General features: G+C 41.9%; 1 protein-coding gene across 8 annotated transcripts in view; it reads left to right on the top strand.

Moving 5' to 3' along the window:
* PHACTR2 (phosphatase and actin regulator 2) overlaps positions 1 to 17,376 on the top strand; it is a 216,083-nt gene that overhangs the window by 53,691 nt on the left and 145,016 nt on the right. Inside the window, exon 1 of one of the 8 annotated variants that reach the window (XM_036415223.2) lies at positions 2,234 to 2,510. The exons of 6 other annotated variants lie outside the window; for them this stretch is intronic. In XM_036415223.2, coding sequence (XP_036271116.1) covers positions 2,498 to 2,510 — 13 coding nt within the window. In that variant the 5' untranslated portion in view covers positions 2,234 to 2,497. Of the gene's footprint in view, positions 1 to 2,233; positions 2,511 to 17,376 lie in introns of those variants that run through there. One more of the 8 variants, XM_036415228.2, reaches the window with a different exon arrangement.

Raw genomic sequence — 17,376 nt, forward strand, 5'->3', positions numbered from 1 at the left:
TCTGACATCATTGGTAGTTGGAGAGGTTCTGATACTTAGCAGGTGGTGAGGGAGTTCCTGGATAAGAGGAGGGATCCTGTGGCAAAACTCCAAAAAGGATTCTTTTTTACCCTTTTCAATGAAAAACTTGTAGCGAAGGGCCATGGTCTGTCATCGGAAACCCTTGGGTTCTGGTGTGTTTCCAAATTCAGAATTTTTGCATTTTAGAAAGGGAATATATGTCTGTGCCATATCCCCAGCAGAGTCTGAACAGATGCCCATAAGCAGTAACACCAACATTTCCATAGCAAAACATAGTTATGCATCCTAAGTGAGATAAGTAAAAAGTTTTAAATAGCCTCACTTCAACTCAGGTTGTGACACAGATGCATTTCAGAGCCAATCGTAAAGGAGAAAACACCTTTAAGATGTTCAGAACCTTCTGGATTTTAGAACTGTGTTTGAGATTGTGGATCTTCTATAAACCACATCATGAGTTAAGCGGTGTTTAATGTTCTCTCCTTGGAACCCAATCAGTGTTTATGAGAAAACGTGTTTTTCAAATGACCAACAAAACAAACGTTTGGAACACAATCCATTTGTACTTTGGAGACTGACTATTAATAAAAATAATCAAAAGCCACATTTTGGATGGAGTACACGGCCAATAGAAATACATTCTTATTAGTTAGCATGCACTGCCAGTAGGTAACACTTCTTAGCTACTCCGTTCCAAAGTCTCAGACTTCATGATGTGTTTTCTCTCTCTTTTATATTTCCCAAATTCCTCTTTTTTTTAAAAAAAAAAAAAAAAAAAAAAAAAAAAAAAAAGGTTGGTTTGCCCTAGATTTCCTCCTGATGACACTTTGGGTAGTTAGCAGTCTTAATCAGGACACGGAGATGAGGTACGGAAGCCATTCAGTCTTGTGGGACCCAAGCATTTTAAAAACATAGAAAGAATCCTTTTGAAGTTAATACAATGACAAAATTGTGTGACAAAATTAAAATACTGGGCATAGACATCTCAGGGTGAAATCACTGAGAAATTCAACTGTTCTGTGAGGAAAATATTTCACTAGTATTTGTAATATCATAAATTAAGTATTTTGCTTAAACAATAAAGTAACCCCAAATTCATAGGTAAGCCTGAAGTTACATCAAAAACAAAAATATGATAATACCTTAATAAAAAATGAAAAAAACTGTAGAAACTTTTGAAATGGAAGAGTATGTTATAAATAATTTGCAAATGGTTAGTCATTAGACATTTCAATGGCATAAAAAAATGTGAAGTAAATTAGCTGCTTTTCAAATTCAATGACCCTGGCAGAACAATTACACTCAGAACTGGTGGTGTTTTTTTTTCAAAATTTATCAAAATAAAAAACCTGTAGAGTCATACTGTACTGTGGATTCACTGCATCATGAGGCCACTGTAAATTTTTTTTTACTATATCTTGAGAAAATGCAGAAAATACAGGTGTGCTATCCCCACATTCTAATATCATATCATAATAGACACAGGACATGACGGACATATGATTTCTTCAGCACTCGGCCCGTTAATGTGCCTCAGTATTGTAAGCAGCCTTAGGTACCTTGGAGGGTCATCCTTCCATGGCCAAATTAAAGAAAAGCAGTGCAGTGGTATTCTCTGTGTTCGTCAATGCACTTTTCTCCATGCTCCCATTTCTGTTACTGAGATGGCTTCAGATTGGAACATACTATGGCATCCCTGGACATCTTTTGACCACCGTGTCTTGCATGATTAGTGCCATTTAGTGGAAGTCCTTTGACTTTCTCTGCCGGGCTAGGTAGGAAGAAAACCTGACTGGAAATAGAAACCCTAGTCCTGATGCAGACAAAACCAAAAAGGAATGACAAACCTCAGCTTTCTGTCATACATTCAGAGCAGAATAGTGAAGATGGCCTTTATTTTAAAATGTTTTATCTGTGACTCCTTGCTCACCCCCAACAACAACAAGGAAACTTGAACATGTCACATTGAAAAGTGGCCCGGTCATCCAGTGATGTCAGGGATGAAGGCTGGACCCCATTTAGACCTGCCCCAGAGGCAGGACATTCAGTGTTTCCCGGAGCCTCTTCACCTTTCATTATCTCTGCCTCCCCTGCTCCTGTATGCTCTGGCATCTTGGGGAGCAGCATGTGCTCTGTGTAGCATGTGCGCTTCTCTCGGAAACGTGCAACCCACTCCACACTGCAGTGATTTTTTTTTTTCTCCTCCTTTGCTAGAACAGAGGTGAAAACCCCAGTGGATTCAAGTATCCACTTGATAGGCTCAGTCTCTCTTAATCAGCCTGTAATGGAGCTAATGGCTGTTTGTCATCCTTGGAGATATAAATTTCCTGGCGGTGTCTCCTGCAGACAGCGCATGGAGAAGGCTGTGTGTGCCAGCAAGGACCGGTAATCAGCAGAAGGGCAGGGTGCTTCGTTAGCCGGGAGGAGAGCCGGGCTTCCCGCTGCCAGGCTCCAGGGCTCGCCTGGCCACTCCTGAGACATGGACGATGCCGGTAGGTAAAGCCAGCCTGAATCCTCCCCACCCTCTCGGCTCGTTTGCCGGCAGCATCCTTTCCTGCAGGATGTTTGTCTATGTGTTGGTCTTGTCCTGCACTTTTACGGAGACATGGTATGTGTTAGCCCTGCTGCATTGTCCACAAGGAGCTCCGTGTTTGCTTTGAAGTTCAGGGACGGGGAACGCAGATTATAATTCCATAGTCACCTCTTGAAAGACTACACTGTTATTGTATTGAGGCTGCAGGAAGTGTGCTTTGCTGTGTGATTCTTTTGTGCTCAGAACAGTGGGCGAAAATGCTTCTAGTTAATGAAACAACTTGCTAAAGGGTGGCAAAAGATAGATGGAGTTAATGAACTGAGCAAACATTTTTTCACTGTGATGGTATGCACTGTATAATAGCAACTGGATGCTTGTGTCTAATGCTCAGCCTTCCTGTTAGGATGAAAGGTGGAAAACATCTCAATAGCCTCTGATACTTATGTTTCAGGGTACAAACATTTACCCTGAAACATTTTCATTTCAGTGGCCAAATCAGGTGCCTTTTGAAAATGTATTTGTGTTTAATATTTTGACAGCTAGACAAACATGACTGTGGAAGTGTTCTAATGCCACTTAAATGATCAGCATAAAATTGCTTCTCAGGTAGAACTTTTTTTTCTTTTTTCTTTTTTTTTTTCTATATGGGACCTTTAGAAGACCCACACTATGGGATTACTCTCCATTTGGGGATTAAGGCTATTTCATGCAGAATTCTCCCCAAAATGTCATGGATTCTCTGTCTCCTGAAACTCATTAGCTCCGTTGCTCAGCGGGTTGCAGTTTTATAGAGAGATGCCTGCAGCCTGGAGACATGGTCAGCTCTGCAAAGAGGATGCATCATTTACAGCACATGCCCTGCAGTGAGATGACTCATTTTCAGTAAAACATATTTGTTTGTGAAACGTGGCTATTTCAGCTCTTGGTTCAGGTAGCGTAGGCAAGCAGAGATTTTGAAGGTAGTGTGTTTTGAGTTCTTTCATGAAATAAGGTACCAGACCCTGTGACTAAAATAATTTTGTCTTTGACAATGAAGACAAAGTACAGTATTAGGGTTGAAAATGCCAGGGTTGTGAAAGGAACAAAACAAATATAGCAGGGTGTGCATGTGCATGTGTGTGTAGGAGGAAGGAGGCTGGATCGATGTATGTATGCATTATAGCCCACATTTTTGGTCAATAAAAAAAAAATATGCCAATAGGGCTTGTCATAAAAGCATGTAGGTGTGATGTTCCATGACAAGGCACAATTTTAACAGGAACCCTAGGCTTCTCTAATTACAGTGGTAGAGTTAGAAAAAAATAGATAAACTAGAATCCTTAACTTAGCCTCACTTAAAACTCCTGCCACCCACAATTCATTATACTGAGGTTCTTGGCAAAATTGTCATTTTAATTCAATACAAAGGTATTTAAGTGAATACCTTTCTTAAGTGACTCATGTATTTTTTAAAGGCCATTTAAGAAAAGGAATGAAACTATTATAGCAGCCCCTCTCTAGGTTTAAAAAATGCTAAGGGTTAGGATTTAATTCTTGGCTTCCTGTAGCTTAGGGGGATGAGTATTTTCACAATTTGTACTTATGTTTTCAGATGCTATTAATAAAATACATCTGCTTCTGACACATTTATGACTATGCACTGTGTTGAGTGGCTTTTAAAGCAGCAATTTCTATATCACTTCAAATTGTAGGTGAAATCACAAATGTAGGTATGCATACCTTTGAGTTGAATAACAGGCTTTTAAATTACATTATTTGAATATTTCAGAAATAACACTTTTCTCATAATAGTTAATTGGCTGTCAAAGATCACTTTTCATGGTAATATTTTGAAGATATTAAGCAGCCTCTTATAGCAGGGACATGTGAACATCACACACACACACACACACACACACACACACACACACACTTCAATACTTTGTATTGACTACTAGAGGCCTGGTGCATGAAATTCGTGTACCCAGGGGTGGGGAGGTCCCCTTAGACTTATCTGTGCCCTATCATAGTCTGCGAGCCCTCAGAGGATGTCTGACTGATGGCTGAGGCCCGCTCTCTGCTTAAACAACAGTGGGACAGCCTTAGTGCTGCTGCGAGGCAGGAGAGGCTCCTGACAATGCTGCCGCACTCACCAGTCATGAGCTCTGCTTGTGGCTGAGCAGTGCTCACCTGGGAGCACACTGACCACCAGGGGGCAGCTCCTGCATTAGGCATCTGCCCCCTGGTGGTCAGTGCACATCATAGCAACCGGTCATTCTGCTGTCCAGTTGATTTGCATATTAGCCTTTTATTATATAGGATAAGGAAGGCATTAAAGATAATATTGGTAAGTGTCCCCCCCCCCAACAAAAAAAGCTCTAAATATCTTTAACATTTTACCAAGATACCCAATTAACTTGGAATACTGCAATTTCTCCAGTTTAATTTAAACAAGATAATGATGTTTAACATCTACCTAAATTTTCCAACCAGAAACAGTTGAGGCCTGGATATCAGATGCTAGCAATGTAGAGCTGAGCACTAGCCCTAACAATTGGACCATCCATTTCAGAGAGCCAGACCTTCTTCAAGGTGAGGTTAGTTTTTGGTTTTGGTTAAATGTAATTTTATTGATTTCAGAGAGAAAGGGAAAGGAAGAGAGAGATAGAAATATCAATGATGAGAGAGAATCATTGATTGGCTGCCTCTTGCATGCTCCTTACTGGGACATGAGCCCGTCACCCAGGCATGTGCCCTTGACCAGAATCAAACCTGGGACTCTTCAGTCCGCAGGCCAATACTCTATCCATTGAGCTAAACCAGCTAGGGCCAAGGTGGGGTTTGGATCATTGTTAGGCAGAAACACAACAGTGGGCACACGTAAGCCCAGTGCCTCTGATTTATTCAAATCACACAGAAGGCTGCAAAGGAGATATTCGTGTGTATTTTCTGGTAACACATAAGGAAGAGTTGCTGCCTGGGGACTTGGGCCTCTTCGGTGCCCATGAGCAGGTTGAGCCCACATGCCCGTATGCTTCCACCCACCCTCTCCTTAGCAGGCGAGAGCTGACAGTCCTCTCGTCTTGGAGAAGGAGACATCCCTCTCCCATAATTGCTGGCATATGTATTCCTTTTAAAAGCTTTTCCTGGAGTAACAATAAAATATTTATCAAACAGTTGTGTCAGGGCAGTTTTAGCAATATCTTAGCTTTTCTTCTTTTTTCATGTTCTTGTTTCTTCTGGTGTGTTCTATGACTGATATGGCTGTTCCTTTATTAAGCAAGGCTATGACTACAACTGCAGTCCGAGTTATTCCATGCATTTGTGCCGGCCTCTTCTCCACCCAGCCTTTACCAGGCATCCTCATGGAGTCGCTGTGAAAGGTAGTGCTGAGGCAAAGCTGTTCAGTGGTGTGTGATTAACACACCCGCTGTTTGAAATGTGTCTCCATATTCCGCAAAGCAGAGTAGTCTCACAAGTTCGGGAGCATTTGTTGGGCTAATTTTTACTTGCTTAAGACCAAGGTATTTCCATTACCATGTGTGGGTCATAAGAGGCACATTCACAGGTGGTATCTGTGAGAGCCATTGTGTCCTCACCTTCCATTCTGCCCTAGTGGCTTAAAGACTCTTGTACAGTCACTGAATGTGGAGTACTTTCTGTCTACAAGCTCCTTGTAAAAGAGACTGGAGAATCATTTGGGTACAGGCAGAAGAAAGGTTTGTAATGGTGTGGTCAAGAGCATGATATAATCCAAGATGAAAACCAGCTCTACTATCTGCATCCCAGTGACCATAAACAAGCTCTCTAAACTCTGTAGCCATTTATTTTCTCATCTATAAGTGGCAATAATAATTTTACCTCTCAGGATAGTTCTGAAGAGAACATACAGTAATACGTGTAAAGCTTTGGTACAATGGCTGGCAAATGGTAAGACTTAAGACATGTTGGCTATTTAAAGAACCATAAAAAAATATTGAAGTAGGGTTACATTATGAACAACTATATACTCTAGCAGGGTGGCTGTAGCAGTGAGACAATGCTGTGGGAAGGTGAGCAGCTATAAGCTGAAAGCAGTCAGGTGGGTGTCCCAAGGGTGCAATTGGAAATTGATGTGGGTGGTGCGATGGGAATGGGGTTGAGGGATGCATTGGATCTGCATCAGTAGAGCATGAGCAGTGGAAAGGAGGCAGGAGGGAGTAGACTAGTCACAGCAGACCTTTGAGATTTCTAGTTTGAGAATCTAAGATAACAGTCTTGTACTAAGGAGCACAGAGGGGTTTTAAGGGAAAGACATGGGTTCCATTTTGGAATCATTGGGTTTGAAATACTTCTGTGTGACCCACTACCCATAGTAGCTGTTCAGTAATGACTTTCTAATTCACTAAAAGGTGTACACATGCACATACACAGGCATGGGTACATGTACACACATGGAATTCCACACTAACCATGGATTTGAAGTAATACAGGGTTGTTTTTTGTTTTATTTAAAATCTTTCCTATTTTATATGTGATTTAGTTCAGCCCTGTAAACACCATGGCAGCTTATGCTCCCCTTCCCCCTCTCTCCTAGCCTATGGGGGAGCCTAGGGGAGTGGTGTAGAGAATCTTGAAAATCTTTCAGCACAGGTGGAGGTAAGACCAGGCCCAGAGACATATGCCCCCTGAGCACTGGCGTGGTTTTGGAAAAGGCCAGACTGTTAGATAAGCAAATGTAAGCACCATGACATTTCAGTTCCAGCTCTTCAGAACTTCCGTAGGAGAAGCTACTACAGCAACTCAGGCTGCCCTTGTGGAGTCCTAAAAACAGAAGATGGCGAATCAGGAGAATGGTTACCTAATGGAGGAGACATTTCATGTAAAATAATTTGCTTTGGAAATGAACCCTTCCTGAGACAGTTGGCTATGTGTGAAAACTATATTTGGTGCAATTTAAAATGTTTTCCTCTATTTTCTACTTGCATGATAAATTGGTCTTAGTAGCTGCAGTTTTGTTAACCATGACACTCTTAGACATATAATGTTACACACACACACACACACACACACACACACACACACACATTTGCATCCATTACACTCTTAGACATATAATGTTACACACACACACATTTGCATGAATTAGTACAATAGATCTTTATGTATGTACTTGTGCATGCATTCTTGAGTGAGGGATTATCAGTCTTGATGCAGGGGCGTGAACTTGCTAAAAATTTAGAACAGATTTTCTTTTTAATTAAAAAATAAATTTATCCTTACCCTCTGAAATACCCCTTATATTGTAAAAGTAGTTTCTATTGAACATTTTCTTAGCTATAAAACAAGTAAGTACAGTATTTTCCTTTGCATTTATGATGAAGCCCATTGTGCTGTTTTAGCACTTTATGGTTCACCAAGTACACCTGAGATTCACATAAATATTTTTTCTAAGGGAGAGATTAAAATTTGATAAATAATTTGCTTTTAGAACTATCGGTTTTAAAAATGACAGTATTATTATAGAAATCACTGTACCTTTAAAACAAAATGTCACAAGGGAAAACAGATTCATAAAACATAAAAGTACTCTGAAGGTGGCACTAGATTTTCTTAGTAGTTTTTATTCTAATCAAAGAGCAACTTTGACCTCCTGAGAATAGACTTAAGAGAGTGCTGAACCAGGACAAAGTCTTTGTTTCTAAAACAAAACTTTGTTTTGTTTTGCTTTTTCAGATCATTCGAATTAGTTCTGAGTGTTTTTATTCTTTGCAACCACTCATATTTCCAAAAGCAAAATGAATTCTGATTTTTCTATATTGGTAAGATTAGATGGGAATTCTTACGAAAAGGCTTGCTTGGTTCAGGAAGAGCCATTGGAAAAGATACATTTTGGTGGGAGCCATTTTTAGGAACTAGCAAACTGTTTACTTGCATAAATATCAAAGCTTGATTACTTAGGAATTCAATATCTGAGCCATCTATGTCCAGGATATCTCTTCTTGTTCTTTGTTTCTGCCTTTGGGGCATTTCATTGGTCACAAGCATCACCATCTGATAATGTGAAGAGGGAAAGGTAGTTAGGACTTAAACCTGCTTTGGAAATGATAAAAGTCAAATACACCTGTGGGAGTAGGAGTACTATGCAGATATTTAAAAATCCACACTAACATTTCCCATGGAGAATTAAAAATGGATGATAGCAGATTTTACATGCAAAAAGTTAATTTTAAAGTTCTGTTGTGTAAGTCAGGCCTCACAAGTATATATAAAATAACTAAATATTAAGTGTCTTGAATAAAAAAAAGGAACATACTTTTTTTGAACGTCTGTTATGTCCTTGGCACCAACTTCAGTATTTACTTGTTACATCATTAATTCTTTCAGCCACTCTTATTACTCTGTAAGTAAATACTATTTCCACAGGTTACATGAGGAAACAGACAAGTAAAAACTCACTTAATAAAGTGGTTGATTTATAAACTGGAATTTATAAAGCTCTTCTTGACAATAGCAAAATTGAACCCAGCATTTTTTATGTTGTCATATTCCATTGAGAATGGGGAGTCTTCATCATTATATCTTCAACAGTGTCTTCCCAGTGCCTAAGATGTAGTCAGAATATATGTTTCAAAATTAAATTAAACATGAAATTTCATTCATTGAGAGCAATTTTTCCAAAGGGAAATTTATTTCTAAATATTCATGTTAAAAGTGATTGTATCACATTGAATATGTGATGGAAGTAGTTCAGTGTTTCTTTCATAAACATCACACAGTTTATGTGCACAAGGATCCTCAGGCCAATCATGAAGGTTTGGCTTCTATTCTACAAGCTTTGGTTTCTATTCTACGAGCTCTCAGGGAGCCTTCGGTTTTAGTAAGGGGTGTGCCATGATAGGACTGATGATTTCAAGGCACAATCATCATCATGGGGAGAACAGACAGGAGAGAGGCAAGAATAGAACCTCCTAAGAATGAAACCCACTTAGAAGGCTCTCGGCTGGGTTGGCGGTGTGGATGGACAGGAAACATAACGAAAATCCAGCCTGTTTCAAGGCCCAGCACATACCCCCTTTTCATATCTTCCTCAATGGTCTCAAGCCCTGCCTTTCCCCCAGGCACTAACAGAACTCGCCGCACAAAGTGTATGTGATGGTAGCCTACCTGAGATCATCCTCCATTTGAGTCTTTTCTTCTCAACCAGATGTGAAGCATTTTGAGGACAATGGACATAGCAGAGATATTCTCGTGTCCCCCGAAGAGTTAAGAGTGCTGGTTCTTGACTTGGCCACACATTGGAATCATTTGGAGAGCTTTCAAAACAGCAGTCTCTGCCCTCTCCTCCCCCCCAGGGCAACTTAGATCAGAGTCCCTGAAGTGGGGCCACGCTATTGGCATTTGTTTAAAAGCTCCCAGAATATCTAATGGACAGCCAGGGTGAGGGCCAGTGTTACAGACTCTCAGAAATAGCTACCGAGTAGGAGGAAGTGCTCTGCTTCGCTCCCCTTCCTCCTCTTCTCCACCCCTCCCTTCTCCTTTCCTTCTCTCTGAATAGGCCAGTCTAGCTGAGAATTTGTGTGGGGAATGATCTGCTTCCAGGTGCAAGAGGAGGCTGTGACAGTGACCGAGGCCTCCGGGGAATAAGCTGGAAACAAAAGAGCAGAGGCTACTGGGCAACATGTCAGAGTAGGAGCAAAGTTGACTGACTGCAGGCTTTCTGTAATCTGCCGGTCCGGAGTGTGGGCCTGAGCAGAGAAGGCCGTGATGGAAGGGGAAGTCACCTGCTTCCGAAGCGGGAAGACTGTTTTCTCCTCCAGGGTCTCTCCAGGAAATGAAATACGGAGTGATTAAATCACTGCAGCGCAGAAAGCAGTTTCTGGGGAGACTTTCACCTGTAAAGCTTTAAACTAATAAGAGATGCTAACCATCCTTGTCAAGAGTTCATAATAGAATAGGGACATTATTAGACCCCACCCCCCACCCACCCACCCACCAATAGCACTGCTATGGCTCAGTCATCACTAGCTGTGTATCTGTGCCGAGTGGCTGGGTCAGGGCCACTGTTAGACACCGATGCTATATTTGCTGGATCCATGTGACCCACCGCAGGCGGCCTGCTTTTTAGTGATGGAGAAATAGGTCCTGTCCCACCTCATACTCCCCCCTCTACACACACACACACACACACACACACACACACCTCAGAATGCCTTTCAGATCGTTTTGAACTGACAGTGACCGTAAATATTTAAGCATAGGGATTTCGTAACTTGCTTTTCTGAGTATTTTGAGAAATGATGCTTTTTTACATGAGGCTCAATATATACCTTTTAATGGGATTAGTAAAATTAAAATAATAACTCATCTTTTGTAATATTTGATTTAATATGGTCATGAGGACCATTTGAAAAAGTGTAATTGACAAGAGGGATTTTTTTTTTTTTAAGAACTTGAAATGTTTTTACAAATGAAACGTTTAGCATTGGGGAAGCCCCCAGGGATTACAGAGGAGGCTTGGAGGCGACCCTCATTGTGTTTGTGTTTGTTTGTTTTGCCTATTGCGCCTCTCCTGCACGGATACACCTCACATCCCCGCCCCCCCTCTGCACTTCTCAATACACCCCAGAAACACACATAATTTCATCATGCCAATCCTCCCACGTGCGGGCACCGTCTGCATCCCCCATCACCTCCAGGAAAAGCCTCCACATGGAATGAGACCCAGCCCCAAAGACCCCTCCCCTCCTCTGTGGATCCTTCTGCAGTTCTTCCGGATGGAGTTGGTATTCTCTTTCCTCTCCTCATAAACAGCATTCTCCTACCCCCGTGTCAGCACCTGTCAGGTGAACTGTGATGCTGTTTTATGTGTCTGGCTCTGCAGCTAGACTGCAGGCTCCTCAGGGACTCGGCCTCGTCTTCTGCATGAGCTCATCACCTAGTGCAGCCCGGCCTGGCCAAGAGGGCAAATGAATAAACTGGCTAGAAAACAGCCTGCACTGTATCTTTTCTTGTGCACTAATAGCTCCATAGAAACTGCAGATTAATTTTTACTGGAGTTGAGTGATGTGGCCATATACCATCTAAGATGAGTAGTGGGGAGCTCATCACAGTTGCTTGTGGAATGAAAATGTGTCTGTCTGTCTACTATCTATCTATCTATCTATCTACCCACCCATCCATCTCCCTGTCTATCACCTATTTTATCTATCTATCTATCTATCTATCTATTTATCTACCATCTATCTATTTATCTATCTATCATCTGTCATCATCCCAACCCCATCCCCATACCAGACTTATAATCAGACTTTCCCTTTTAAAAGAACAGAGAGCTCTTTTTAAAAAAAAAAAATGTTTCCTGCTGATTTGATGCACACCTCTGATGAGAACCATTGTTGGTCTTAGGAACGTACAATAAAGCTGTTTTTTGTGTTAAGATAATTGATTAGTCTAATGAACAGAACAAAATAAACTGAACAAAATAGATCCAGAGACATAGAAGTATGGAATAGACTGTCAAATCTCAGAGGAAAGGCGGGGGAGTGGGTGGGTGGGTAGGAAGAGAACACCCAAAGAACTTGTATGCATATATGCAGAACCTAAGGACACAGACAATAGGGTGGTGAAGGCCTGGGGTGGGAGCAAGGGTAGGCCTGAAGGGGTCAATGGGGGGAAAGAGGGACATATGTAATACTTTCCACAATAAAGATTTTTTTAAAAGTTTTTTTAATTGATTATTGCCAATATGAAAGCACATTATTATTTAGAATCATTAAGATCTTGTGCCATTTACGAAATGCTCTGATGTACCCCATTGGAGGTTTGCGTTGGTCAGTAAGCAAAGAAGCACCTCTCATTGGCCCTGGTGCCTGGAAAGAGTGGTGGCGCCTGCATTTTCTCCACCCACTTGCTGTGGAGGGACACCCTAAGGCGTCCACGTCATGAACTGAAACTTGTTGGAAACATCATCCACCCAACTTGCCCTTAATTTATCACATGCTGCATGCCTCTGTTTGCATGTTATAGACTTGGGTGTTATTTTCTTCGTGATGGAAATTCGACAACTATCCATTTTTTATGAGCAGCTTAACTTAGGGCACTTTTACTAAAGGGATGAAAAAGAAAATTTGCCAATCCTGACCCATGACCAGTCGGCACGCTATAAGAGTAAAAGTATCTTGGGTTTCCTCTGTGAGACTTTAGTCTTCACCACACCCACTTACAGAACGGAAGTCCATTCATTTGCTCAAACAATAAGCATTTTACAACATTCATTAACCTAAGGGTCACTTCTTTAAATTAAGGAAGTTCAAAGACATTTGTTTAAATAACTGTGTGACCATAACTCTGATTGAAAAAAGCCAGAGAGTTGAAAATTAAAGTCAATTTTGTCTTTAGGATCTAGACTTGGTGGAAAACACATTTAGAAGGAAGCAGCACCGTTAACTTTTAAAGGTCCTGGCTTGTGTCAGGTTTGATCACAAGGCTCACATTCTGGAAACAAAGGTGTCTCTTATGCTAACAGACGTGGGCTTTGTCCCCAGCAGTTTCAGGGAAGGTTTTCATGGAGCCTTAAAACTATAAAAACTCCTAAATGTACTTTTGGGCGCCTGGGTTATTTTAAAACGAAATCAAGTCCCACAAAACTGTGTTTTAAAAGCAGGTCTAGAGCTAAGTGATTTTGTTTTAGAATGCTGTACATTCTTTAGTGATATCCCTTTCATCCTCACAAAGGCTTACCAATATAATTCATTTCTCACAGTTTTCCAGTGAATGATGGGAACATTTCAAATGGTCAGTTCTGCTTTTACAGGCATTGAAAATACGGCAAAAAAAGTCTATTTATTTATTTATTTTCAGAGAGCAGCCTCCTAACTGCACATGGAAAACTTTGTATTGACATAGAAAAAACATGTCTGCATGAGTATGTGCTTGGCCTTTGGCCAACTCATGAGGCATGGGCCATGGCAAATCTGATTCCCATTGACTTTTTATGCAGAAGGAGAGCCAAACACAATTTAGCCTTAGGGCTGCATGCAATATTGTTTTTCAGGGAAATGTGGTTATATTTGTCCTGGGTACAAAGACTGTCTCTGGGGAGGACAACCAAATGGCTCTGGTCACAGTGTCCACAAACACAACTGTCCCAGTTCGTTATCTGGAAGCTGTCTGTGCTGGGATGTGCGCTCAGGTGATGAGGGATCAGGAATCGGCTGGAAATTTCAGTAGAGTCTCCTTACTGCAGGGACCGTGCCTACAAAGGGCATATGTTTATATGGAAAGTGGGGAGCAGGTGAGGGGACAGTACAAACCCCCCCCCCCCCCCAGGGAAATGACAAGAGTAGGGCAGCCCTAGCATTTTCCCACAGAGATTGAGCATGGAGATTCAGTTCCAATATAGGGACTGGAGTACTGGATAGAGGATTCAGATGAGAGAGAGAGAGAGAGAGAGAGAGAGAGAGAGAGAGAGAGAGAGAGAGAGAGAGAGAGAGAGAGAGAGAGAGATCCAAGCAGTTGCTTGTTTGTGAGACAGGTCCATGGAGGACTTTGGGAGGACTGTATGGGTTTTATTCTGGCTTATTTGATTTGGTGTGAGCTAGCAGCAAAGAAACTTCAAGCTCAGGGGCAAGTTCCCATGAGCCAAGTCTCCAAAGGCCCCTCAGTGAGAAAGGGCAGCTTGCTGCCATAGCCCAGCCTCTCCCTGGGACAGCCCAGGACTCAGGCAGCCAGTAACTAACAAGAAACGGACCCTTCAACCACCAGCTTTTTATTTTAATTCATATTGTGCATGAGAATCACCCATTTTAAAAAAAGTATGTATTTTTATTGATATCAGAGAAGAAGAGAGAGGGGGGAAAAAATCAATGATGAAAGAGAATCATTAACCGCTGCCTCCTGCATGCCCCTCACTGGGGATCGAGTCCACAACCATGCATGTGCCCTGACTGGGAATCGAACCATGACCACCTGGTTCATAGGTCAACACTCAACCACTGAACCACGTCGGCCAGGCGAGAATCATTCTTAAAGTGCAACTCTTTCTTATGTTTGGTCATATTTACCTGCCTTCTCAAATGGAACATTCTGTAATATTTGGAAGAGTGTGGAAATGTGCAAAGAAATTAGACTCCATAGAAAAGGAGGACACCCATCCTGGCTGAGCCTCTTCCACTTACTGGCCTGGGGCCAGGAGCACATCCATGGGCCTCGCTTTATCCACCTGAATAGAGGGTCAATTATTCTTGGCGCTGCTGGAAGTATAACATCAGAACAGACTTATTCAGTGCCTACATGGTGTCATATCTTTACAAATATCCAGTCATGTGTTCCTCACAGTGACCTCACAGGTGGCCATGAGGGCCCCCCTCAGCCTTAGTGGCCCCTGCCTCTACACCTGATGTCCTCAGACCATCCTCTCCCTTGTGCTGTTGTCAGGATTCTTGCATTCGGCAGCTTCCATTTCTCTCCCTTCCCCGAGGCTCTTTCTTTGAGTTTATTGAGGTATAATTGGTACCTGTAAACATTTAAGATATCTAGCATAATGATTTGTAGTGCCAATACAGTTGTGATTATTTCACAACAGTTTTAGTCAGCATCTATTTATCTGTTTTCTCATATAGGTACAAAGAAATAGTTATATGTACTCTTTGTTATTTTTTGTGGTCTGGGTACCACATCATGGAGATTGTTATCCTTTTGTCCAAATGTGTGCAGAACCCAGAGAGGGTCTGGGTAGTTTTCCTGTGATCCACAAATATGAATGTTTTACTTTGACTTGGAGCAAGTGGCAATTCAGTTTACTTCCCAGTTCTTGACAAAATCTCCAATGACCCTTGCCCCTGCCCTCAGGATAAAATTAAAACTCCAGGTCTCACACAGATCTCTGGTCAGCTTGGCCCCCACCTGTGTCACCAACATGATCACCCACCTCTAGTCACACAGTCCTGGGCCCCAGCTCCCAGACTCTGCATCTCATCTCAGATGCTGTGCTCTTGCTTCTCTGCTTGGCTTTGTGGTCTTCTCTCACCCACTGCTCCTCCCTTGTTCTTCACCCGGTGAGTTCCCATCTTTTAGGACCTGTGGCTAAGCTGTCACCATCTGGAAATCCTTCTCCACCCCAGTGCAAGAGGGAATGACCCCCTGAGCTCACCTGGCACACATACCATTGTGCTGTCATTAGTTTTTCACATCCTCTGTCGCCACCAGCCAGGGAACTGCTCGAAGTTATCTCGTTGCTTTCCTTAAGGCCTAGCACAGCACATGGCACACAGTAGGTACTTTGTACATACTGGCTGACTCACTGCTTATGCCATTGCTCCCAAGCTGCAAAGTGTGCTATGTAGCACAGTGGTGTATTTATACATTTTTATTATGTAAATTTTTTTTTAAGTTTAAGGAGAAAATGATAGTTCGAAGAAAATGCAGTTGGATGCAAAATGTTGTTATCAGCTTGAAGATGCTTATACACCCGAAAATAGTTGTTGTGACTATTGATTTTTTTTTTCTTGACTGCCATTAAACAAAATTAGAGTTTTAAAACGCTTATTTTTGTAGGGATTCCTTGCAAAGGAAGATGGAACATGTACTAATTATAGTAGCAAGTGTGTTGAATGTGATATCTCAAGAAGATGGAAGTAGCAAATAACTAAAGAAAATATTTTTTCTCTCCCTAGCCAATTTGGATCAGTGGATAGAGCATTGGCTTGTGGACCAAAGGGTCCTGGATTCTATTCTGGACAGGCACATATACCTCAGTTGCAGAATCCCCCCTAGCCTGTGACATTTTTCCCTGTCTTTCCCTCTCTCTTCCATTCTCTCTAGAAATCAATGGAAAAATATCCTCAGATGGGGATTTTTAAAAAAGAAAGAAAACTCTATTAAATACTTGCTATTAAAAAAAAAAGAAAGAAAATATTTTTCTCAAAGGGGGATTTGATTATAAGACAGGCATGAGGCATGTGAAAGTTGGCTATAAGTCAGGGCTAAAGAGGAATCAGCCATCAATCTAAACACACACACACAAAACAAAACAAAACAAAACAAAAAAACAAACAAAAAAAACCCCACCTCAGCCAGGTGATCTTTTTATTCATTTGCTTTGAACATTTCCAATTATCTTTTCTAGAAAGAGAAATTATTTTATATTGTAAAACACCTCAAATATGTCATATGCTTAAATTATCCCCTACTCTTAATATGTGGAGGTAGAAGACAAACGTAGTCATAATACCCAGATGAAAGAGAAATAATTTTTATCTATTGTTGAAAAGAAGTTAATGTAATTGTGGCATATCAAGTTGGCTTCATTTTTATGAAAATACTAGAGGCCTGGTGCATAAAATCTACGCACTGGGGGGGAACCGGGTTCCCTCAGCCGGGCCTGTACCCTTTCACAGTCTGGGACCCCTTAGCCCTAGGGGGATGTCCACCTGCTGGCTTGTGGTCTTCTGCTGCACAGCCTGCCTGTTGCTTGAGCTTCAGCAGCTGCTGCATGTGCACGGGCTGGGCCACCGTGGTCTGTTCTGTGAACTCCACTGTGTGGGTGAGTCAAGCGCAGAGGCAGGCTTACCCTGAATTCCATGCATTTCCCTGAGTCACTGAGTTGTTCAGACTGACTGCCTTCTACAGAGAACAGCACTAGGATAGGGCCTAGGCCCACAGCCAGACATCCCTCTTGCAGTCGGGACCCTTGAGAGATGTCCGACTGCCTACTTAGGCCCATGGGGATCAGACCTAGGCTGTCAGTTGCACTTCCTTCTTGAAGTCTGGGACCAGCAGTCAGACATACCCTGAGGGATATAGCAGTGTGCCAAGTGGCAGGCAGTGAGGGAGGAGCCTGAATCAGGGCTGTTGCTGCACTGCTC

Source organism: Pipistrellus kuhlii, unplaced genomic scaffold, assembly GCF_014108245.1.
Source record: "Pipistrellus kuhlii isolate mPipKuh1 unplaced genomic scaffold, mPipKuh1.p scaffold_m20_p_5, whole genome shotgun sequence".
Classification (NCBI taxonomy): domain Eukaryota; kingdom Metazoa; phylum Chordata; class Mammalia; order Chiroptera; family Vespertilionidae; genus Pipistrellus; species Pipistrellus kuhlii.